The sequence below is a fragment of the Rhinatrema bivittatum genome, chromosome 3, assembly GCF_901001135.1.
Source record: "Rhinatrema bivittatum chromosome 3, aRhiBiv1.1, whole genome shotgun sequence".
Lineage (NCBI taxonomy): Eukaryota > Metazoa > Chordata > Amphibia > Gymnophiona > Rhinatrematidae > Rhinatrema > Rhinatrema bivittatum.
The window spans coordinates 499,701,549-499,726,979 of NC_042617.1; the positions used below are offsets into that span (position 1 = coordinate 499,701,549).

Below are 25,431 nucleotides of genomic sequence, written 5' to 3' on the forward strand. Positions count from 1 at the left end.
AGTCCCGGGGCTTGCATGGAGGGGCGTGTCGGGGGCGTGTTGGGGGGGCGTGCCGCAAGTGATGCGGCGTTTTGGGGGCGGGCCCGGGGGTGTGATGCCGGCCCGGGGGCGTGGTCAAGGCCTCCGGACCAGCCCCCAGGTCGGGTGATGGCACGCCAGCAGCCCGCTGGCGCGCGCAGATTTACACCTCCTTTCCGGAGGCGTAAATCTGCCAACAAAGGTAGGGGGGGTTTAGATAGGGCCGGGGGGGGTGGGTTAGGTAGGGGAAGGGAGGGGGAAGGTGAGGGGAGGTGGAAGGTGAAGGGAGCCGGAAGGAAAGTTCCCTCTAAGGCCGCTCCGATTTCGGAGGGGCCTCAAAGGGAATAGGCAATGCGCGCTGGGTTCGGCGCGCGCAGGTTGCACAAATGCACACCCCCTTGCGCGCGCCGACCCCGGATTTTATAAGATACGCGCGGCTACACACGTATCTTATAAAATCCAGTGTACTTTTGTTCGCGCCTGGTGCACGTACGAAAGTACACCCACGCGTACATTTATAAAATCTACCCCTTAATTATCAGAAAAGTAAAGAGCAATGTAAGGGCCCTGAAAAGAAACTTTTCCTCCACATAGAAAACCCAGGAAAACAATGCTAATTTTATTGCTACAGAGGTCAATATTGAAAGTTGGACATTTAAGTAACTTAGTTTATTTGTTCTCTTATCCAGCTAAGTTATAAGGTATATTCATAAATTATATTTATCTTGCTAAATAGTGCTGAACATACTTTGAATATTGCCTCAAAGTGTCCATCTAAAAATAAGTATGAGATATGGCCTCTGAGACTATTATCTGCTATAACAGGGGTTATTTATTTATTTATTTATTTATTTTAAAATGCTTTTATTCTGCAACCTCCATAAAATGTTCAGCACGGATTATAATATAACAATCATAAAACATCTAAAACAGACATATACAAAAAAAATTGTTACATAATAAAAAAGACTAATGGTATCATGTAATACAGTAATGCATTCTAGTCAAGACACTGTTCATCCAGATAACAATGAACAAAGTATTGACTGCTATCATGTAGTCTTTTATCATTGTCCCATGGCCTTTAACTTCCTAAATATTAAATAAAGGCTGTCTTTGTTTCTGCTATTCTGAACTCTAATAGTCATTCCCAGTGAACCTAGCATTGAATGGAAACAATGAACAGAAGTTCTCTGTTTTATTATGATAGTCTCTGTTTTCTTCTCCATTATTAGGAAACGAATGGAGAATAAATCAGAGAATATCATAATGCCACTGTATCACTCTATGGTGTGACCTTATCTTGAGCATTGTCTGCAGTTCTGGTCACCTCATCTGAAAAAATATATTGGAATTTGAAAAGGTACAGAGAAGGGAAACCAAAATCATAAAGGAACAATTCCCCTATGAAGAAAGGCTAAAGAGGTTAGAGCTCATTAGCTTGGAGAAAAGACAGCTGAGGGGAGATATGACAGAGGTCTATAAAATAATGAGTGGAATGGAATAAGTAAATGTTAATCAGTTGTTAACTGTTTCAAACAGTACAAAGACTAGGGGACACACAATGAAGTTACTAGAGAATACATTTAAAACTAATAAGAGAAAATATTTTTTTACTCAATGCACAAATAAGCTCTTGAATTCATTGCCAGAGCTCGTGGTGTAGCTGCATTCAAAAAAGGTTTTGACAAGTTTCTGGAGGGAAAAGTCCATTAACCATTATTAAGGTAGAGTTGCAGAAATCCATTGTGTATTCTTGGATAAGCAGCTTGGAATCTGTCTATCCCTTGGGATCCTGCCAGGTACTTGTGACCTGGATTGGCCACTGTTAGAAACAGGATACTGGGCTTGATGGACCTTTGGTCTGACCCAGGATGGAAAGTCTTATGGCAAGTCATGTTTTTATGATGAGTTACCAACAGTATTTATTGATGGCCCTTTTTATGTTAGTAATTTCTGATATTTGTTTTTTGTTTCAAGTAAAATAATATAATGGAATTGCTTAGCCTAAGTCTGACTATTCTGGCTAAGGATGTATTCAGAAGCTAGGCTTTCACAAACTCAGGGTTCTCAAACTGACACATATCATGTTACTGTGAACAAGTGTGGAAAAGGAAGAGGATACAGAAAATGTGCAGAATCACAAGAAAAAGCCAATTGTTTTGGGAAAACTATAAGAAGTCTCCCAAAACATACTTTCAGAGGCACAGAAGGAAAGGGGGATAACTGAGGAAGGAAGGATTTTGCAGTCCCGAACAACTAGAAGCAACAGAATTGTGCTGCTCTTTTCGGCTCTTGTGACAGCAGGGAGAGGAAAGCATTGCATTACTTTATTATTGTAACTATTATCTTTGCTCTGTATATGTATAATAGCTCTACATAAAACACTACTATTCCGGAATCTACTGTGTGCTGATTCAGTGTGAGTGAGTTTGTGTTTGGTTTGGGATAGCAGGTCCTGTCCAGAGAAGAAGATTCTAGAGGATTTTGACCTTGTATCTGATAGGAGTGGATCTTTGCCAGGGAAGTGCCTTGGGGGATTCTGATCTGTCTTGCTACAAGCACAAATGGCCTGATTTTAAACTGCACGCACGTGAAAATACTGGGGGTCACACATGTGGCCAGGCCCTGGGTGTGCCGCGTGTACTTTTGAAGGGGCCTGGCTACGCGCGTAACCCCCAGTATGCACCAAAGTGCCTGGCCTCTAAAAATGGGCAGGCTGAGGGGCGGGGAATGGGCAAGGAGGGGTGGGGCGGGCCGGGACAGCACCATTAGGCCCTGTCCCAGGGAAGCATGTGCAGGCAGCCAGCCAGCGTGCGCAACTTACTTCTGCTCCGAAGGAGCAGGTAAGTTATAAATAAAAAAAAATAGGGTAGATAGGTAGGAATTAAGGGTCGGGGAGGAGAGGGGAAAAGGTAGGAAGGGTAGGGTTAGGGTTAGGGAAGTTCCCTCCCAGTCCGCTCCTTAATTGGAGTGGACTGGGAGGGAACTGTGAAAAATGAAATCGCTTTGCCATGCATAAAGTAATAATATACCCCTTCCTGGCACGCAAGTCGCAGGCCAACCACACATGTATGCACAGATGTTAAAATCCAACACGCATGTGTGCAAATATCGAATTTTATAACATGTGCACGGTGACACTCTCATCTTATAAAATCCACGCATCTATGTGCGCGCACTGGGAACCGTGTTCACGTGGATATGCGCTCGCTCCTTTTAAAATCTACCCCACAGTGAACTGTAACAAATACCCTAATCACTTTAACATAAACCTTCAAGCTCTGAAAACATTAATGAAGAAATACTTAGCTCTCAAGAAGTGGAACTGAACAGGGCAGTTAAACCAGCTGGAGAAACCTGTATAGCTGCTAATAGGTCCAATGGTCAAAATCAACTGATGCTAGGTGGTGTCATCTGAGAATACCTGACATTGGAGTTTCAGCATTGATTTTATCTGCTATATGCTACCAGTCCATATGTGAAAAAGGACTCAGAAATAGCTATAGTTGAGGATTAATTTGTAGAAAAAAGGAAGGGTATCTGTAGAGAGGGGTCAGATGTAAACTGTGCAAAGGGAAGGGACCAGGGCCAGATGTGAATCCTCTCTCACAAACACACATACCCAAATACTTTCTTCACACTCTTAATATGCTCTATGAGCACTGGTCGGTAAAAGACGGCTGGGGGTTGGAAATGCAAGATCACTGGGGTGAGGAGAAGGTGGATAGAGAGAATGGGGCTTGCTCTCTCTCTAACCCCTTCCTCTTCTCTGCCCTGGTGATACTGATCTTCCATCCCCAGCTCTCCCATACATTCCCCAGTGGTCCTTACCTCCCCCTACTCCTCCAGTGATCTTAAAGCCCTAATTCTTTTTTTTTTTTTTTTATTCATTTTCAAATATACATCAAGATTAAACTTGAATGGGAAAACACAGAGAGCATACATATAAAATATCATTAATAATAATGCACAAAAAATAAAGACAAATTATAATTCTGCTGTCTCATTACATTCTAAGTCCTCATTAAGGAGGATCCTATCCCAACTGTAGTAAAAAAAAGAGAAATAAATTTTATCTCAATCTCAGTATATAAAGAAGAAAAGCTATCACACAGGGGGATAATTATTAAGCTAATTTGGATCATGACTAGTGTTCTGAAGCATTCTCAGATAGTAGAGATGGAGTATCCAGTGACTGGGGAACTTTATTACTCAAAAAGGAAACCAGCTGTGAAGAATGGAAAAAGACATAGGAAATACCCTGATATTTTATGACATTTACAGGGGAAATTGAGAATAAAGAAAGCACCTAATTCCAAAACTCAAGGTCTTAACAGCAAAAATTGCCTCCTCTTCCTCTGCGTTTATCTGGAAATATCCAGATAAATGTTAACTTTAAGGTTCAGAAACAATTCCATACGATAACAAAATAAAAGCTTTAAAACCCAATCTCTATCAACTAAAGTAGCTGGGGTAAGCGCCTTGGACACAGAGGTTTCCAGAATTGTAGTCAAATTCAAGTCCAGAATCTAATCGGAGACAACACTTGCATATTCTTATCAGTAGGCAAAGATTTTTTATAAGGTGCAAATAATAGACCCTCAAAATAATAGGCAGGGTTGACTTAAGAAGATTTTGCTGTAAGGGAGTTTTGCTGGTCACTTGTAATTTAAGGGAAGCATTTTTTTCTTTGAAATATTTACTATTTAGTTCTATTGACTCTACTTGAGTTTCCAAACCATTCAAATGGTGAATTACAGGATTTAATTGAGCAGATATATTATTGTTCAAAGTCTTTATAACTTCCCAAGAGAAAAGAGAAAGAGAAAAGGTAAAGATTGTGAAGTTATTTCCCATTCCAAATCAGTGTTTTCTTCCTCTCTCCATCAAACTGCCTCTATCCCAGTCAGCTGCCCTTTGGTACCTCGGGTGTAGAGCACTTCCAAGCCAGCTCCTGCTAGGCTTGTGGTCCCAGATCTCAACTTGGCATTCTCATCGGCTGGCGCCAAGTGCCATTGCTCCTCCAGCAACAGAGCCTGGGCAGGATTTGAGGTTGCAGTCTGATCCACTGGGGACAGAGATAGCATTGAGTCAGGGAAGGGGGTTGAGTTTGACTCCTTCATGAGACTCCTCCAGTTACTCAACTCCTAGGGTTGTAATCCCCTGACTCATGTCGGATCCATAGGACCGGTAACGGGTCCTGGGGAGAAGGCAACTGGGACTTCTCACTCCCTGGCTCTCCATTTGCAGGCAGAATGTGACAATTTGCTTAAGCAGAGGAATAGGTAAGAGGAGCCCTTAACCATGAGATGATAGTACGGCCATCTTGGATCCTACAGCCCTAATTCTAATCCCCTAAACTTAGTGATCCTTGAGCTCCTCCTCTCCCTGGAAAACACCACCTCCATCAACTCTCATCCTCTCCCTCCTCAGTGAGTAAAGTACAGATCTCCTCTTCAAGCCAGAAACAACCAGCTCACCTCTACTTTTGGGGGTTGAAGCAGATTGGTGTGCACTGTCCACTGTCCTTAGTCTCCTTAGACAGGGGTATGGGGGCCTGGAATTCAAAAGTATGGCCTGCTCTTTGCCTCATTGGGGGGTGGAAGGAAGGAAGCAACACCACATCCTCTCATCACTCACTCTCTTCTCACTCCCATCCTCCACCACACCCACTTCTTTCTCCACTTCTTCTTATCACTTCGCTCACAGATTATACGCCATTCTGACCATCTCACTCACATCAGATAGTCCCTCCAATCCTTTCATTCATTCCCTGACTCCTTCTCTCTCCTACACAGCCCACAACCCCTCTGATCCTTTAAATCAATCATTTGCCCTCCCACATCCCATCACTGCCAGCTCTGCTTTGCGTTCTCAGCTCCCAGAAAAAAATGTGGCAGAATGCTGTTCTGGGTTGTTCTGCCAGAAATTAAGCCCTCGGACACAACGAACATAAAGAGAGGTTGAACTAGCACAAGTTTGAAAGTTGTGAGCAGTAGTGCCATTCATCAAGGCCAGGGTTGAAGCCTTGACAGTTTGCACTATTGTTCACAAGTTTCAAATATCTGCCAATTCAAACCTTTTTTGTGCCTGTTTTTTCCTCTGCAGTGTCTCCTTCAGTATCCTCCTTTTGTTCCCTGCAATAGAGGAGGAGAGGTGGGGAGGAGCTGTTACGATTCTGCTCACGGGCCTAGCCGCAAGCAGCCTCTCACCTTTCCAGCCATTTGCCTGCTTCCCGACGCCATGGTCCTGTGGCTCGGGCCGCCATCTTCCTCTCACGGCCTGGAGGCCGCTATCATCACTGCCGCCGTCCACGGCAGGAGGCCTTGCCACCATGCTCCTATGGCCTGAAGCTGCTGCTTACCTTCTTTCACGGCCAGGAGGACGTCAGTGAAGTTACCTTCCACGGCGGACAGAGCCGCTGTCGTGGGACCTTCCCACGGCAGGGAATGCCGCCATCGTTGCTCTTTTCCACGGCCAGCAGGCCGCCCTGGAACTTCTCTTCCTTCGTGGCAGGAAGCCGCCTTTTCAGCTGGGCCTGCTTCCTTCAGCTCCATCTTCTCATCATGGCTGCTGCCCCTGGTCCTGCCTCCTACCTCCTTAGGCACGAGGCCACACCTCCTCTCTGGATTTAAAGGGCCAGTCCTCCTGGCTCCTCCTCATTTATTTATTTATTTATTTATTTATTTAAAACATTTATATACCGTTTCACCAATTACAAGAAATGACCGAAGCGGTTTACAATACATTTCCAAATTAAATTAAAATTAACTAAACTAATTCCACAATTACTTTAAATAAAATTAAAAGAAAAATTAAAAATTGTAATGGAATAAAAATTACATTAAACTCATGATCAATTTTCAAAAAATTAAATAAAATAACTTTAACCATTAATTTATAAACAAGATAAAGAACAATAGTTATCCAAACCTATTAAAGCATAAAAATGAGCATAAATAACGTTTAGAAACCAAAGAGGTCTAACCTTCGATGGGGTCTAAATTTCCAAAGGCTTCTTTAAAAAAGTGTGTTTTTAAAGCTTTTTTGAAATCTTTTTTATTCTGAATTTGTCTCAGAGGGTCAGGTAAGGCATTCCACATTAAAGGCCCTGCAACAGAGAATGCCCTTTGCCTGGTGACGTTTAAGGCGGGTTTTTTTATTGCTGGAACTTCCAGCAAATTTTTTCCTGCTGACCTGAGATCCCTAGGTGGTTTATACATTCGTAGTTCCGAACAGAGCCAAACGGAATCAATACTATTTAGTAGTGAGTGAATCAATGTTAAAATTTTTAAATGTTATTCTATATTTAACCGGAAGCCAGTGTAATTTCTGTAATATGGGAGAGATATGTTGTCTCATAGGGGTTGCTGTTAAAAGTCTAGCCGCAGAATTTTGAATGAGCTGGAGGGGTCTGGTGGCTGAATCTGGCAGTCCCAGATATAATCCATTACAATAATCCAGTCCAGAAAGAACCAGGGCTTGTAGAATCGATCTGAAATCTTTGATGAATAGAAGAGGCCGTAATCTTTGTAATACATGTAATTTTAAAAAGGAGTTCTTCACAACCTTTGAAATGTGTTGGGAAAGAGACAAACTTGATGATGTCATCCTGGGTGTTCCTCTTCAGCCCTACAAAAGGGCTCAGCCTTCAGTTCCTCTTCGCCTTCGCAAGGAGTCAGTTTTAGCGTTGGACTACTCCTGGATCCTCCATTCCCGCTCTTTGGTCCAGGAGTCTTCGACGATGTCCTCCTCCGCTTCTTCAAGGCACTCTTTTCTTCATGGGAATTCCTTTGTCTTCCTTTGTGGTTCCTGATCCTTCGTCTCATCTTCGTTCCATGTTTGGTCTCTCGCCAGATCCTAATCCATGTCTTCGTCGTCTGACCCTCCTGATGTCTTCACCTTCAGATCTTCCTGAAGTCCTCATCTTCTGATGTCCTGTCCTTCCTGAAGTCCGTCATCCTGTCTGCCTCTCAGAGCCTCCTCACTGCTCTTCGCTGGGTGACCTGGGGGTCTGAGGTCCAGATGTCCAGATGTTTCAGATGTTTTATTCTCCAGTTCACTTGACACCTTCTTGATGCTCTTGACTGAGTGCCCTGGGGGTTAAAGTCCAGATGTCCTGACATACCTCTGACATCTTCGTGTCAAGTTGTCTTCGTCTTCAGAATCCTTTTGATGTCCTTGTCTTCAGTCCTTTTTCGTTGTCAAGCGTTCAGACCTTTTTGGCTCCTATATCTAGGAAGTCTTCAGACTCTTTGGCTCCCTCGTCAGGGTAGCCTTCCTCTCAGATATCCTGGGTCTGGATCTACCTCCTAGTGGATCGTCCTCAGTTCAACTTCGGATGATCTTCAGATGCGTCTTCCAAGCCGGGTCGGAAGTCTTGTCTTCCTTCGATTGACCTGTCAGGTGCGTCAATCACGCCTGGTCCCCAAAGCTCAGGTCAGGATGGACGCTGCTACGAGTCATGGCCGGATACATTCATACTGAGTTTTAACTCTTCTGTCATCTTTCCACTCAGCAAGTGTCTTCATCAATGTCCTTGATGTTCTTCTCTTCAGCCTTGCCTCATCCTTATCCAGTATCATCTGACCTTGTCTTCAAGTCCTCGTCTGATCCTCGTCTTCAAGTATCGTCTGATCGTCTTCAGTCTTCAAGTCTCGTCTTGTTCCAGTTCCATCATCTGCCCTCGACCTCTGTCCATCCTGACGCATTTGCCGTTCCCATACTGCAGGTCCGAAAGGGCTATTGAGTGGCCGGAGGGCTACCCCAGAGACCAGCATTGCATTGTTGGGTCTCTTCTGATGCATCAGGTTTGGTGGAGGTGCAAGTCCCTGGTCTTCTGCCTGTCCGCCTATGCTGGGATATGTCTCACCTGCCTCGGCGCTTCTAAGGAGCTCCTCTCTGCAGTCGTGTCATTGTCCAAGGGCACACCACTCTCCCCAAAAGTGGGATCTCTCCCTAGCGCTCCCATAACAGGAGAGGGGTATAAGAGGAGTGGGGCTGGATTAGGGAGCAGAGTGGCTGTTCTCCGTGTGCTCCAGAGAAGAGAGCAGCCCCCTCCCCTTCTCTTCCTTGCAAGCTGCCTGTAAGGGAGGGGCTGGAGAAGAAAAATGCTGCTGTTCTACCTCTTAAACCAGAAAAGAAGTGCCAAAACGGTGTTCCTGGCTGTTCTCCCACAAATTAAGTCCTGGCTATAGTAGCTCTCAAAGTGCTTGTGAGTCTGAAATTTAATTGGTTGAGCCTACCCAGAAAGAGAGCCAGAAGGATGGTAATGTGTTTGCTGCTCACACAATCTTAGCTCAAGAAGTAATTTCTGTGATTGTACCTGTGGATGGAACTTGTAAATAATGCCTTCTTTTAAATAAATTGACTTGCTTTTGAAATAAACTACCTGGAGTGGCTGAACTCATTGTTCAGTGCTCAACCTGCTTGAGGTGGAATCTCAAGACTATACTAAATCTAAACTACTCAAAGAGGGGTCTGGTGTGCCCTTCCATAAAATGGTTTCACCCTGCTGATCCACTATACCATTTGTTTTATCATGACTATTATATAATCCTAAACCTTATATCAAGATTAATACCTCCAAACAGGGGTTACATTTATATGTTTACAGTAGTATGTGAACTGAGATAAATAAATAGGTCAGTAGAAAATCTATTAAAATAGATTCAAGGCTATCCAAAGAAAACAAACTGAAAACCTACAAAAGGATAGTGGTTAGATTAAAGCAAGATAACTACCTATAGAACAGTAGTCAAAACTGTAACTTCCATGAGTTTGGCTCTGTTTGTTTCTCTGTTTATCATATACTTGGATCTCTTTTATTCCTTTGTTCAAAAATTAATATCTTATATTGCACATTTGCATTTCTTAGAATTATAAGTATGGTCCTTTGTTTTCAGTTGAAACCAATTTTTACCAATAAATTCTTTAGTTTTTGCAAAGGTAAAACTGATTTTCACTCTAATTCCAAAAACATACCTTCCCCAGAAGATCAATAGTGAGGCATGCACAGAAACTGGGCCTAGACCATATATACAGCAAAAAGGAATGGGGGCAGCTAGCATATGCATCCTATAACCAGGACCATGTACCTACACCACAAGAGGAAGAAGAAAGTTGCCAGTAGAGGGGGACATTAGTTTTACTGCCAAATTGGGAGTTAGCACAGGAGGAGAGAGAGACACCAGAGCTGCTGTTGCTGCAGCTACTGAGGAGAAACCTCACAGTAACTAATGGAGCTTCACTGAGGAAGTCTCAGAATTGTTATTGGGAAGTAGGGATGTGCATTCGTTTTGAATGAATGCAAAAAATACAACAAATGAGGACATTTTCAGTTCATATGAATGATACAAACTGAAAATAGGCCTCAGACAAATATATAAAAAATGTTTTGTGTATATTTGTATTCGTTTGCTTAAAAAAAATGGGCCTCTAGCAGAAAAATTCCTCAGCCTAGTCCCATGCCAAGATTGGATCTAGACCTAGGACCGAAGTCAGCGCTCAATCTGAGGCCAGGTTCTGGACACTGAAGCCTAGGCCCAACACTGGGGCCTACCCAGAGCAAAGACCCATAGCCAAAGCCCGGGACTGAGTGTGGGCCTAGTGTAGGAGGATTATATCCTAAGCAGTTATCACCTTCTGACATGTGTCTATTCAAAATGGGTGAATTGCTACAAATCTGCTTTTCCAATATGAATAAGGAAAACAAGAGTACCTAGCAGTGGCTCAGATGATGGCTTACAAAAGTTTTTATTAATTACTATATAGAGATTTCCTTTTAAATGGTTTTTTGGCAGTAGAATATCTATTTTTGTGGAAAATAGATATTCTGCTAAATGTTCCGATTTTTCATACATTTTACAGGTTTCTTTTTGTAAATTGATTGAAAAGAAGCAATCTATCCTTGATGGAGGAACTTCTTTCTGAAATGTTCCATTTTTAATTGCATGAGATTTGGCAAATGCAAATTCTTCATATATGTATTTGTAAGGCTCCTCCTACTCTTCTGCTTCTGCCGTTATTGAGATAAATTAAAAAGATGCTGTTAAACTGTTCTCTGTTGTAATAATATACTTAGATTTCCAACACTAATGCAGCCTATTTAAAAACAGTGTAAGCCTGGCTCCTGGGAAAGGATATGTGGAGGGCATATGCTAACTTCAAACATGGCCACAGTTCAGAGACCTAAGCAACCTTTTTTTATAATAAGGCTTACAAAAATCTAGCAGGCCATTTGAATGTTCAGTTTACTATGTAAATATTTAATTGGAAAGTGCAGTCACATGGATATAAATAACATACCTGTCTCAAATCCCATCCTGAGGAGCACTGAAGCAGATGATGGCTCAGTTCTACATTTTATTGAAAGAATTTCTTCTATTGCTGATTGTATCTAAGGAAGAAAAAAGGACTTTGGTACAGTGGTATTATTACCGAGGTCTGTAGCAGTTCTGTACATTACCATGTAGAGATCTGGGTTTCATATCCAAGTCCAGCTCCTCAGACTGTCTGAAGCTGGGAATGACAGGGGTCAATTTGGCACCTTAACCAATTTATTAAAGCATGAGGTTTCAAGGGCAAATCCTCATGCTTTAATAAATTGGTTAGTCTATAAGGTGCCACTTAACTCCTGTCGTTTTTGCTACACCAGACTAACACGGCTATCTTTCTGAGTCTGGGAATGTGGTTAAGAGGTAATGAATGAATGGGTTGGACTGCTTTTGATAGAAGGGCTGACCTTGATGGAAGATATTGCCTTGATAGGAGTTAGGGCGCCTTAATTGTGGGTAAGGGGTGGGTAAGGTCAGACTCTCACCTGGATGTGAGAGTCTGACCTTGTTCACTGGGAGGGTTGAAGTTTGATAGGGTCAGGCGGATCAGATCAATCTTGATGAAGCACGTAGGAGTGATGAAATATCCTGTGCTAACTGGCACAGCTACCAAGCTGTGGATGTGTGCTGAATATTTAATACTTTCTCCAAGGCAGGTGTTAAATTTTAGGAGGCACGATCCAAGTAGAGCATGCAAAGAGGTGTGACATGCAATTTAGCACATACCCACTAGAGCCTAATTTGCATGCCACCTCTCTCATTGAAATGTGGGTAGGTGCAAATTGTGGTGCATAGATCCTAATGTGTCATGGGACCGGTTTAATATGTACACTAAGCCATTAGTTCATTGCATGCTCTCATCTTGGGCTCAGGTTTGGAAAGGCAAGCAATAAAATCCAAGCCATCCTATCTAAATCTTAAGCATGCACTCTAAGCTGTAATGCCCTATATGTCAAAGATAAATGGATAATGTTCATTACTGGTTCCTATTGGACAGTAAGGTTGTTCAAGAATAAGGAAGTTTTATTTATTTCTTACAGGATGAAAGAGTGTTTTGGAGGAACATTTCAGACTTGATTTTCTTGGGGATAGCTTGCTCTCTATTCTGCCTGCAACCCTCCTGATAAATGTGGAAAACTGCAAAGAACTCCTATACAAGCAAAATGAAATCCTTATATAGTGTGTGTTGTATTCATTGCCTACAGTTTTCTTCTTCCTCCCATCAGAGTATAAAAGAAAACAAGCGCCATTTTTTACCTTGAAAAAACTATAAAGGAGAAAGGAACAGGAAATAATGTGATAATCTTGTAATGTGAATCAAGATAATTTTCTGCACCTACTGTGTCTGCCACATGTATTCACAGCCATAATGCATGATAAAGTATTGAGTTATAAGAAATGTCAGATGACATATGTCTCATGAAATTAATATCACCAATGACTAGCTCTGATAATCAGAATGACTAGCTCTGATAATTCAGAATTGGCCTGAATACCTCTGATCTGTAATTCTGGGTCTTATATATCAAGCTGCATTAAAATCAGGTTATTGGTTTTAATGTGCAGTTAATCCTTCAGCATTAGATGGGCTGGATTAACACATGCTGGATAGCACACTCAGCAATAATACTTAATGTAATGTACAAGATATTATTATTTTAATTATAATGCCCTTATTTGCATGCACATTAGCATTACTGTTGAGAAATCCAGTGGTAGCGTCAACGCAAAAGCAGTTATCACATGGTACCAACATTTGTATAGACGCGTTAAATCAAATCACTTCTGTGATTTTGAAGTAGAAATGTTTTTTTAGTTTTGAATTTATATGGTTTATTATTTTTAAGCATGGATTATTGTTAATCGCTTTCAACCTGGCTTAGGCAGTATACAAGGTTTTCAAATAAATAAATAATAAATTAGCATAGATCATGTAAATTATGGTTCTTTGAATAATGAAACGACAATAGATGTATTATACTGCATGAATTGGTTTTGATCTCACCAATATATTTTTTATTTAATGATTACGAAATGTTCCTGAATATCCAAGGACAAAGAGTATGAGAAAAGGATATCCCCAAAAAAATTTTGAATATCAAAAGTCCTTTTTATTCAAGAACTAGTGCTAGGCAGACCTAGCCATGTTTATAAATAAATCAGTAACTAGTTAATAGCTTCAATGTACTTGAATTTCAACATTTATTGAATGTATTTTATTTATTTACTTTATCTGCTTTATTTATTTATTTACTTTATTTATATATTTGTTTGCTTATTTATTTGCTTTATTTATTTATTTATTTACTTTAATGCCCTATTCTTGCTAATGTGGACTGTATTTGAAATACATTTGAAGCATTAGCTCTTGAATAAAAAGGACATTTGGTATTCAAAATAATTTTTTTGGATGCCCTTTTCTCACATTCTGCACACTTGGATTTTTGACTCTTCAGTGTGAGTTGTTGTGAATGTTATCCACCCTTGGATTCCTTCAGGCTATATTTCTGAATATGAAATTTTTAGTTTCTCATATGTGAATAGGTGGTTATTTTGTGCTGATTGGGGTACGCTCATGGTCTTCTTGCCCAACAAAGAGTAAAATGGTATCCTTTATTCGATATGTGGTACATACTATACCTGTGTAATTATGATGAAAAAGTTCATCAAGTTCAAACTTCTTCGGACTAATTATGGTTGGTCAATTATTTATAGAGATCTGGAGACAGGCAGAGTAAACCCATGAAATTTCAACCAGTTCTATCATTCAAGTAATTATATTTTCTTGACTCTGAAGGGATCAATCTTGCCACCCTTCCTTTTTCATATCTACACCTCAGCATTGCCTTCAACTATTTCCAAAAAGTGGATTTACTCTGATGATACCACCCTTATGAACTTTTGCAACTGAAGCACATATCTAAATATTTATTGTTGAAGGTGTGAGATAGATGTATTCATGTATAGATGATTTTATGATGATAATTTTTATGGTTTTGTTTATATGAATTTATGTACATAGCTTTGGAAGATTTTATTGTAAAACCTGTAAAGTGATTCATAAATTGTATTTATTTATTTATTTATTTAAAGGCTTTTATATACCGGAGTTCATGCACTTGTGCATACCACTTCGGTTTACACAGAACAAGGAACAGAAAATTACATCAAACAGATTGAACAATTAAACAAATATACAATTACATCCAACAATTGGGTATAAATAACATGGCTAACTTAGTAGGAACTTAGAGTTTGAGGTAAAGGAGAGAAATAGTACCAAGTGGTAACAGAACAATGTTAATGGCTAAATAATAAATATAAATAGTAAATACAAATTCTTATAATAAATACAGGTGTTTACAGATTACAGTCTTCATGAAAAGTTTACGTCTACAGAATAGGGTTAAGTAAATAAGAACTGGCGGTTATTTCTATAGGAGTGAAGACTTCAAAAACTGAGGTTACATCTGGATTAAGAGGTATTGGTGTAGCATGCTCAAATATTTAATGATTTGGAATTGTGAGACCAAGGATAAAATTAGGAGTTGTTTGATATGATTATAAAAGCGAGAATGATTCAAGTTCTGGGATGTGGTTCTGAGCTAGACCTTTAAGTGTAGGCTTTTGTAAAGAGCCAGGTCTTGAGTTTCTTTTTGAATGTTTGAGTACACGTTTCGAGGCGAATGTCCGTGGGGAGGGCATTCCAATGAAGGGGGCTGGCAGTCGAGAATGCACGTTTCTTGAGTGAGGACTTGGCTGAAGGTACGTGTAAGGTGCCTAAGTATCTGTTTCTGATTGGTCTTGAAGACTCGTGTAGGCGAAGTGGAAGGCTTAGATCTAGCGACGTTTGTGAATGGATGTTCTTGTGTGTTATAGTTAGCACTTTGAAAATGATTCTGGATCTGATGGGGAGCCAGTGTAAGTGTTTTAGTATGGGTGTTATGTGTTCACTTCTGCTGGTGTTAGTAAGAATCCTTGCGGCGGAGTTCTGCAACATTTGTAGAGGTTTTGTGGTTATGGTTGGAAGGTCTATAAGCAGAGAGTTGCAGTAATCGATCTTGGAAAATAGTATTGTATTATAAATAGTATTATAAATAGTATTATTTATAAGTAAATAAGCATCTTTAAATACTTTAAATCTTTAAATACTTTAAATACTTTAATCTTTAAATACTTTAAATCTTTAAATACTTTAAATACTTTAAAATACTTTAAATCTTTAAATACTTTAAATACTTTAAATCTTTAAATAGTATTATAAATAGTATTATTTATAAGTAAATAAGCATCTTTAAATACGATCTCTACAAATCTGGGTGTCCAGTCAAGGACAACATGAATGGACTATTCCATGGCATTAGAAAGGATTTGTTTCCCCAGCTCATTTGTTCTTAAAAATACATTTACACACACACCTATGAATTTTACATTCCTAGATGTTTTAAAAGATAATATTTCAATACAATATGTATTACAAGTGATGTTTATCATGGTATAACACATGATATATCACACTGATTGGTTCAGCTAAAACATTTTTCTTTATGATCTCAGCCAACCAGTATGAAGAGCATCCTTTCATCTCAGAGGACATCACTCATTGCACTTTAGCAAAAGTATTTCATGAATTATAAGTCCAGTATTCCTCTGCAGTGCTTGACCTGATCAGACACCAAGAGTATGGCAAAGTTACAAACCTCAGCAGCTGTGGCATTTGTAGGTATTAGACTGGTAGATTTATTGTCCCAAGAAAGGCTGACCCATCCTGTGCCAGAGAAAGTCATGGTCTGAAAGGGAAAACAAAGTCTTGCATGTTACTACTTCAAAGGCACTGAACAGACATTCTGATGCAAAGTAATATAAATAATCACTTCAGTGTTATTTTGTAGCCCAGTTTTTTACCTCCACATTTAGGAAGTCATTTTCTAACTGCCCACATTGGTGCAAACTCTGCAGGAACATTTTACCCATCGATTTTGCCCCAGTTTTCAAAGAGAAAGCATGTACATGCTTTAATTTTGAAAATTATCTCTGGAAAACTACTGGTATACATTTGTTCCTATTGATTTGTGCAAGTAATTTTTTCTGAGAAAATATTCAAAAGTATGCAGGAAATTGCAAACCTCTCCCCAACCCTGCTCCTAGGAAAGCCACGTCTTCCAGCAGTAAAGTTAAGTCGTACACAGAAAGGCCATGTTTCTAAAAGCCCATTTCCACCTTAAGGGACCAGCCACAGCTCTCTGGCATGGTCTTCCTTAAAGAGCAGCCCTGCAAGGGATTCTGGGTGAAGGGAGTCTCCCCTCACCGTACTATAAGGAGTCAGGGCCCAGAAGGGTTAGAAAGGCCCGGGGAGCAGGAAGAAACCCAGTTTATGCCAAGACCTGCTATGTTTAATATTTGAGTGCTAACAGAACTGCAAGGTGAGCTGCATTTGCTTTTTGTTTTAGTTTCTCACTGTAAATAAATTTTTATCTAAGGAAACAGCCAGAGTCTACCTCCTTATTCCTCTTGGTTGTTTCCTAACTCATGACTGGCCATGGTGGCAATAGTAAGATCTTTTTGCCTAAGTGGGAAGCACAGGCAAAAGCCCACAGCCACAGCACACAAAAAAAAAAAAGAAAAACCCCTACAGAATTTATTTTCTTTTTTCCTGGGGCCTCACGCTTCACTCACTCAGTCTAAGTTACAACAGGCCAGCGGGGTTAGGCCCGTCTGTGAAGACAAGGTTCAAGCAGTGAGGCAGGACCGGGTAAGCCAACAGGTTTTTTTTTTGCTTGTTTGTTTGTTTTCTTCCCTCTCTTTCCCCCAGAGAGATACACAGTATGGAAGCAAAGAAGATGGGGCAAGTGATAAAGGTCCTTACTACAGGGCAGCAGCAATTTCAGAAATCTCTACAAATTCAAATTGACCAGCAGAAGGCACTGTGAGAACAAGTTATGCAGCAAAACACAGTGCTAACTCAGGTAGCATAGGCCTTACAGACTACTATGACCAGGCCTACTCCCTTAAGCTGACTTCAGGAGAAGACCCCCGACTGTTTCCTTCAAACTTTGAATGTACAGCTCAACTGAAGAGTTAGCCATAAGATAGGTGGACTACCTATCTGGGGAATCTACTCACCGGGGGTAGTCAAGAAGCCTTCCAAACAGCCAATCCAGAAGGCAGGGCCACATACCAGGAAGTCAAGGCCACCATTATAGAGAGAGCAGGATTCAATCCAGAAGTCTACCAACAGTGATTTTGGTGGAGAGTTCTGCAAGCTGGGAAGAACCCAAGGAACATATTCCACAGACTCAAAAATGTTGCTTGGATGTGCCTGGGCCCGGAAGGAAAGACTGGGATAGAAGTAGCCAAAGCAATTCTGCTGGAACAGTTCCTAGACAGCCTAGAATGTTCTATGCGACAGTGGGTCTGCCGACACCCAGCCTTACACGTGAAAAGGCACTGGAAGTAGTGGAGGCTTATTACCAGACCCAGACCATGCCTAACTCATCACAGTCCCCAGAGGATGACAGAGACCTAAAAGCCAGAGGCTCCAACCATTAACAGTGCAAATCCGGCAGGACTTTTCATCTCAATTGCAATATTCAGCCACAACACCATGTTTCAGCTGTGGAGAAAGGGACCATTTTGCCAGAGACTGTCCCCACAGGGAAAATGAGACAATGGATGTTAATTTCATAGCCCTCACATTATTGTAATTTTGTGGATGTACACAACCAGGAAGTCTCTCTGTTTGTGATTTCTGTCAAGTTAGAGGGCTCTGCAACCCAGGCATTAATGGACTTTGGGATTATGAAAACCCTCATTCAAATAGACATAGTGAATAGGGATATGAATCGGGCTTCGGACGATTGAAAATATCAGATTGAAAAAATCGTCAGAAATCGGGGGCTCCCCCAAAACGATAGGAAAAAATAACCCCTAAACCCACCCCGACCCTTTAAAACTAATCCCTTAGCTTCCCCCACCCTCCCGACACCCCCAAAAACTTTTTACAGGTACCTGGTGGTCCAGTGGGAGTCCCTGGAGCGATCTCCCAATCCCGGGCCGTCGGCTGCCACTAATCAAAATGGCGCCGATGGCCCTTTGCCCTTACCATGTGACAGGGTATCCGTGCCATTGGCCAGACCCTGTCATATGGTAGGAGCACTGGATGGCCGGCACCATCTTGTGCTCCTACTATGTGACAGGGGCTGACCAAATGCACCGGTAGCCCCTGTGACATAGCAAGGGCAAAGGCTATCGGCACCATTTTGAATACTGGCAGCCGACGGTCCGAGTGCAGGAGGTTGCTCCCGGACCCCCGCTGGACTTTTGGCAAATCTAGTGGGGGTCAGGAGGGTCCCCCAAGACTTGCCAAAAGCCCCTGGTGGTCCAGCGAGGGTCCGGGAGTGATCTCCTGCACTCGGGCCATCGGCTGCCAGTAATCAAAATGGCACCAATAGCCTTTGCCCTTTGCTCCCAGACCCCTGCTGGACTTTTGGCAAGTCTTGTGAGGGTCAGGAGGGTCCCCCATGACTTGCCAAAAGCCCCTGGTGGTCCAGCGGGGGTCCGGAAGCGATCTCCTGCACTCAGGCCTTCGGCTGCCAGTAATCAAAATGGCGCCAATAGCCTTTGCCCTTACTATGTCACAGGGGCTACCGGTGCCATTGGTCAGCCCCTGTCACATGGTAGGAGCACAAGATGACGCAGGCCATCCAGTGCTCCTACCATGTGACAGGGTCTGGCCAATGGCACGGATACCCTGTTACATGGTAAGGGTAAAGGGCCATTGGCGCCATTTTGATTAGTGGTAGCCGACGGCCCGGGAGCGGGAGATCGCTCCAGGGACCCCCACTGGACCACCAGGTACCTGTAAAATGTTTTTGGGGGGTCGGGAGGATGGGGGAAGCTAAGGGATTAGTTTTAAAGAGTCGGGGTGGGTTTTTTGTTTATCGGCTCGGGCACAGCCGATAAACAAAACCGCAATCGGGCCCGATGAAAAAAAAACCACATGTGAATCGGAACCGGAATCCGAACCGATTCCAGTTCCGATTCACATCTCTAATAGTGAAGCAGATCCGGATTGACTGTGGGAAAACCTTGACCCTAGCGTGCATCCATGAGGACCAATGGCAGTATCCTACAAGCCAAGTACAGCTGAAAACCCCGGTCTGTTTGTTCCAGCAGAATTGCTTTGGCTACTTCCATCCCAGTCTTTCCTTCCGGGCCAGGCACATCCAAGCAACATTTTTCCTTGACTTGCCTACCCTATAGTAATAGGACAGGATGTCGAAAATCCTTTGGAACCAGCTCATGTCAGGTTTACCTCAGGCCAACAAGAAAAACTAACATTTCCAGAGCTCTTCCCCTTAGAAGATTCAGATCTGTATCATAAATTCTTTGTACTTTCTCCAGTGCAATTATATCTTTTTTAGATGTGGCGACCAGAATTGCACACAGTATTCAAGGTATGGTCTCATCATGGAGCGATACAAAGGCATTATGACAGCCACCATTTTATTTACCATTCCCTTCCTAATTATTCCTAACATTCTGTTTATTTTCTTGACCGCGACAGCACACTGAGCCAACAATTTCAATGTATTATAAACTATGACACCTGGATCTCTTTCCTGGGTGTTAATTCCTATTATGGAGCCTAACATAGTGTAACAATAGCAAGGGTTATTTTTCTCTATATGCTTCACCTTGCACTTGACCACATTAAATTTCAACTGCCATTTGAACATATAGAAATAAAGGTCAACAAGTGATATCTATTTAGCTAGCATAATACACTTGTGGCTAACTTTCAAGAACTAAACTTCCTTCATTAGGTCAATTGCACATGCGCTAATAATGATGCTTGACTATACAAGTAAATTACCAATTGCATTAGAATAGTGATATGGTGCTGTGTGCATTAAAAGCTGTAAAGATTTGTAAATTAAAAAGGACAAAAGAGGATATGTTTGCAAAGGAGTCAGAAACTTGACAGAGCTAAACCAAATTTTCAGCTATAGGATGTTGCATGTGCCAGCCGCAGCAGGGCTGTGGCCAGGCCCTCTTACCCCCATCTGCCTGCTCCAGCTCCTGGTTCTGCTGCTCTTGCGGCCAATGGCCACCGCCTTCGACCCCGGGCTGCTCCTCATACTCCCAGTTCCGCTGCGGATGTCTCTGCTCTGCGGGGAGATGCCGCCATCTTGCACCGCGCCCCTTCCTAGGCGCGTGCTCACGCATCAGCTGTACTTTTAAATGGGCCGCGGTGGGAAGCTCACCCGCGGCCCCGGATGATGACATCACTGGGTCCCCGTATATAAGGCCGGACCCAGTCAGTGCTTCCTTGCCTTGGCAATAGGTCTCCACGCTGGTTGTGTCCTGAGTTGCTTGTTCCTGCATCTCCTCTGTGTTCCTAATTCCTGATTCGTCTGTGTTCCTGTTCCTGATCCTGGTACCCATTACTGCTCCTGTGTTCTGTGTCTACTTTGCTTGTTCCTACTGACTGACTTCCTGGCATTGGCCATTGCTTCGTCTGACCACGCTACCTGCTTGTCTCCTAGTTTTGATCTCTGCTTCGCCTGACTGCGATTCTGCCCTCTCCTGGTTTGACCTTTGCCTTGCCTGACCATTCTAATGCTGACTTCTGGTATTGACCTACGCTTGCCCTGCTACTCTTCCTTGCCTGCCGCCTGCCCTGACTTCAGCCTTCTCTATGACACTCCTCTTGTCTCTATTCTGGACTTGGCCATTCAGGCTTCGGCCTGTTCTTACTCGGGCATCCTCTGCCTGCCTCCTGTACTCATTGGTAGGGATGTGAATCGTTTTAGGACGATTAAAATTATCGTCCGATAATTTTAATATCGTCTTAAACCGTTATGGAACACAATACAATACAGATTCTAACGATTTATCGTTATAAATCGTTAGAATCGTGAGCCGGCACACTAAAACCCCCTAAAACCCACCCCCGACCCTTTAAATTAAATCCCCCACCCTCCCGAACCCCCCCCCAATAACTTAAATAACCTTCGGGTCCAGCGGCGGTCCGGAACGGCAGCGGTCCGGAACGGGCTCCTGCTCCTGAATCTTGTCGTCTTCAGCCGGCGCCATTTTCCAAAATGGCGCCGAAAAATGGCGGCGGCCATAGACGAAAAAGATTGGACGGCAGGAGGTCCTTCCGGACCCCCGCTGGACTTTTGGCAAGTCTCGTGGGGGTCAGGAGGCCCCCCACAAGCTGGCCAAAAGTTCCTGGAGGTCCAGCGGGGGTCAGGGAGCGATTTCCCGCCGCGAATCGTTTTCGTACGGAAGATGGCGCCGGCAGGAGATCGACTGCAGGAGGTCGTTCAGCGAGGGTTCCGGCGCCTCGCTGAACGACCTCCTGCAGTCGATCTCCTGCCGGCGCCATTTTCCGTACGGAAAATGGCACCGGCCATACGCGTATGGCCGGCGCCATTTTCCGTACGAAAACGATTCGCGGCGCGAAATCGCTCCCTGACCCCCGCTGGACCTCCAGGAACTTTTGGCCAGCTTGTGGGGGGCCTCCTGACCCCCACGAGACTTGCCAAAAGTCCAGCGGGGGTCCGGAAGGACCCCCGCTGGACTAGGTTAGTGTGCCGGCTTGATGGAGCTAGGTTGAGAGAACCTTGCCCAAATCTCATCTTGGAGTGAGTTTCCTCACTCCGAAGGCCAGCAAATCTTCACAAGAGACCACTGTTCTGTTCGTAGGTGTCACGTAGCATGTCAAAGTGGCCCCTAACCCCCTACACACTTACCTAATCCCCACCTCGAGTTACTAGGTGGGCCTACCATAGGGTTACAAATACCTGCCTATGGGCCATGATATTATGGCCAGTCTCTCTCTCTCAGCTCTGGAGCCTTCAAATTGTCTGAAATAAGCCTTACAGGACAAATGGCAATGAAACCTCAACACACAGCCTAGTTAAAATCTGTGCAATAGCTCTTTGCAGAGAGGCTAACCCAGCCCACACTCCTCCTATTTTTAGAATTTGCATCGCACCATACGATATATATATGTATATATGTATATATATATGTATATATTATTATATATATGTATATATTAATTTATTGAGATACTGCACAAAAATGGATACATAGCTAATGCTCCTTTAGCATTTTAGCCTTCTTTGGCATGTGAGATAGGGAATGTGCCGTGTGGTTATCTCCGTTTATACAGTTCTATAAGCATTGCAGCTATCTGGCACATCTCTGAGTACAATATCCAAAATCTATTTATTTGGATTGCATAGCTGGATAGAATCCTGGTTAGTCAGATAAACGTATCTAGCTAATATTAGGACTGCTGTTCAGTTAGCATTATTTCTGCTACTGACCTGGATCTCAGGACGTCGGCATGCCTGGACCTCAATCTTAATCTTCTCTCTGTGATAAGTATTCACCACATCCGGGTTCAGCCATGTATTATGAATCTGTACCCCAACACTCAAACCAGTGGTTGGTGACCTCCCATGATGCAGTGCTTCTAAATAGTACTTCATACCACCAATCAGCTCAAACTTCTGAGATTTTTGTTGCCATCTATCATTCCAGTTACTGTCCCAGTAGTCAGACCATCCGGAAATGCCATCAGGAATGGAGGCAATCCTCTCCTGAAGTTATAAAAAAACATTTGCTATTAGAAAATTAACATTTTAAATTTTTAAAATTTGACAATCAAGATTGGTATTAGCAATACCACAATAAAAACATAAGAACATAAGTTAAGTTTTGCCAAGCTGGGTCAGACCAAGCATCCATCAAACCCAGCAGCATCCTGTTTCCAACAGTGACCAATCCAGGTCACAAGTACCTGGCAGGATCCTAAAAGGGTCATTAGATTCCATGCTGCTTATTCCAGGGACATGCAGTAGATTTCCCTAAGTCCACTTTAATAATGAGTTATGGACTTTTCTTCCAGGAACTTGTTGTGTGGGTCCTTTCATTATGCAAATAGGGAACCCAAAATTCAAATCTATCCAAGGTACAGCATTTGCATGCATAAGTGGATGCAAGGAAATGAATGCAAGTATTTTATAAATTGTGCAGCTGTAGCTTCACAGTTTATAAAATACCATGTACTGCTGCTCCAAAAGTAAGCACATATGAATCCAATCCAAGAAAATGTATACTTTCTCTACCCAATTTATAAATATTTGCACATATAATTTACATGTGAAATAACAGTTACACTGCATGAATAAAACAGAGGCACAAATATACACAAGTATTTGGAAGCAACTTGAATGGATGCAAGGTCCTATAGTGAAGCCAAAAAGAGAAAAATCTACCTAGTCACTCAGCATTTCAAGTGAATAGGAAACTGTAAAGTTGTCTGGTCATACCTCCTGTTTGTGTCCTGTGAAACATGTTTACCCTAGATCAGCAAAGGAGATTACCTATAGACTCCTTTATTGATCGATTTATTTATTTATTTATTTAAGATCTTATATTTTCCATCTTCCAAGAATAGTTCCATCCAGTACAGATATCAAACTTACAATTATAAAATTATATATAAAACAAGTGGACAAACGTGAATTACTAGCATAAAAAACATATAACAAAAACATACAAATCAACATAAAATAAAAAATAACCAGCAAACAGTAAAAACAATCATTCAAATGCCTCCTTAAAAAATATATATTCTTAACCTGCCTCCTGAATGCTTTCAAATCTAACTCATCCCTTAATTGCCCTGGCAACATATTCTATAGTGTTGGAGAGACAAATAATATGGCTGTAGTGTGTGTCTGCTCATACCTATAGTTTTGAAATTTGTTCCTGAAGAGCATAAAGTCCTGGATGGTGCACACCAATCAAGTTTATCTTGTTTATATCAAAAATATTCAGAGTTCAAAAACTTATGTATGATGATTAGTCTAAATTTAGCCCTCTATTTGAATGGAAGCCAGTACAGGTCCTTTAGAATCAGAATACTATGATCTCGACATAAGCCCATTAGGAGCCGGGCAGTGGCATGTTATACCAGTTGTAGAACTTGTATCAATTTGTCAGGAAGACCCACACATAAGCTAGTCTAGGTGTTCTATAACCAGAGATTGTTGTACAGTTCTACACATATCAACAGACAAAGTAAATTTTAAAGGTTTCAACATCTTGAACTTTTAAAAGGCTACTTTTGCTAAGTGATGGACTTGCAATCTAAATGTCAATTGGGAGTCTAGCATGACCCCCAAATTGGAAGTCAAACACTCTCATAGGAAATAAAAGAGCCAGTACCACAAAAAGCCTGTTCTCATTTTCTTATTTTAATATAAGAGCTTAGAAAAAAAAAAAGCTGGAGACTGATGTGCTTCCTTTCCTGAAGGGAAAACTTTGCTATCAACAACCTTCCTTTGACTGTCAATCTTGACATAGACATATTTCAAGGATGAACTTAGGTTATTCTAGCAGGATACTGGAAGAGAGAAATAACTCTGTTTGCTGGTCAGCCAATCACATTTTTGTTCTGTGGTATGGTACATAAGAATATAGGAAGTGCTACGCTGGGTCAATCCTAGATCCATCAAGCCCAATATCCTGTCTCCAACAGTGGCCAGTCTGGGTCACAAGTACCCAGCAGATCCCAATAGTTGATCTATTTCTTCTATCTCACGCCAAGAATTAAGTGCTGGATTGCCTAAATCTACCTGGCTAATATCTGTTCATGGACTTTTCCTTCAGGAACTAGTCCAAACCTCTTTTGAACCCTACTATGTTAGTTGCTTTCACTACATCCTCTGGCAACAGATTCCATAAATTGATTGTGCACTGAGTGAAAAAATACTTCTTACAATTTATTTAATTGTTTTTTTTAATTCTGCTTTTCAACATAGATTTGCTTTAAATTGGCTGGTTGTTGGTTTCATGGAGTATCCCCTAGTTCTAGTGTTGGTTGAAAGGATAATAAATAACCATTCCCTGTTTACCTGTTCCACCACACTCATATCAATCATATCCCTTCTCATTCCTCTTTTCCAAGCTAAAGAGCCCTAACCTGTTTAGCCTTTCTCCATAAATGAGCTTCTCCATCCCTTTATCATTTTTGTCTCCCTTCCCTGTA

The 25,431-nt window shown here is 42.0% G+C and overlaps 1 protein-coding gene across 3 annotated transcripts in view; it reads right to left on the reverse strand.

The window, feature by feature from the left end:
- Nucleotides 1-25,431, reverse strand: part of PKHD1 (PKHD1 ciliary IPT domain containing fibrocystin/polyductin) — a 1,284,809-nt gene that overhangs the window by 1,125,061 nt on the left and 134,317 nt on the right. For all 3 annotated transcript variants that reach the window (XM_029596114.1, XM_029596113.1, XM_029596115.1), the window contains 3 exons: nt 22,700-22,975; nt 16,058-16,147; nt 11,329-11,419 (listed from right to left, as the gene is read on the reverse strand). In XM_029596114.1, coding sequence (XP_029451974.1) covers nt 11,329-11,419; nt 16,058-16,147; nt 22,700-22,975 — 457 coding nt within the window. The remainder of the gene's footprint in view (nt 1-11,328; nt 11,420-16,057; nt 16,148-22,699; nt 22,976-25,431) is intronic.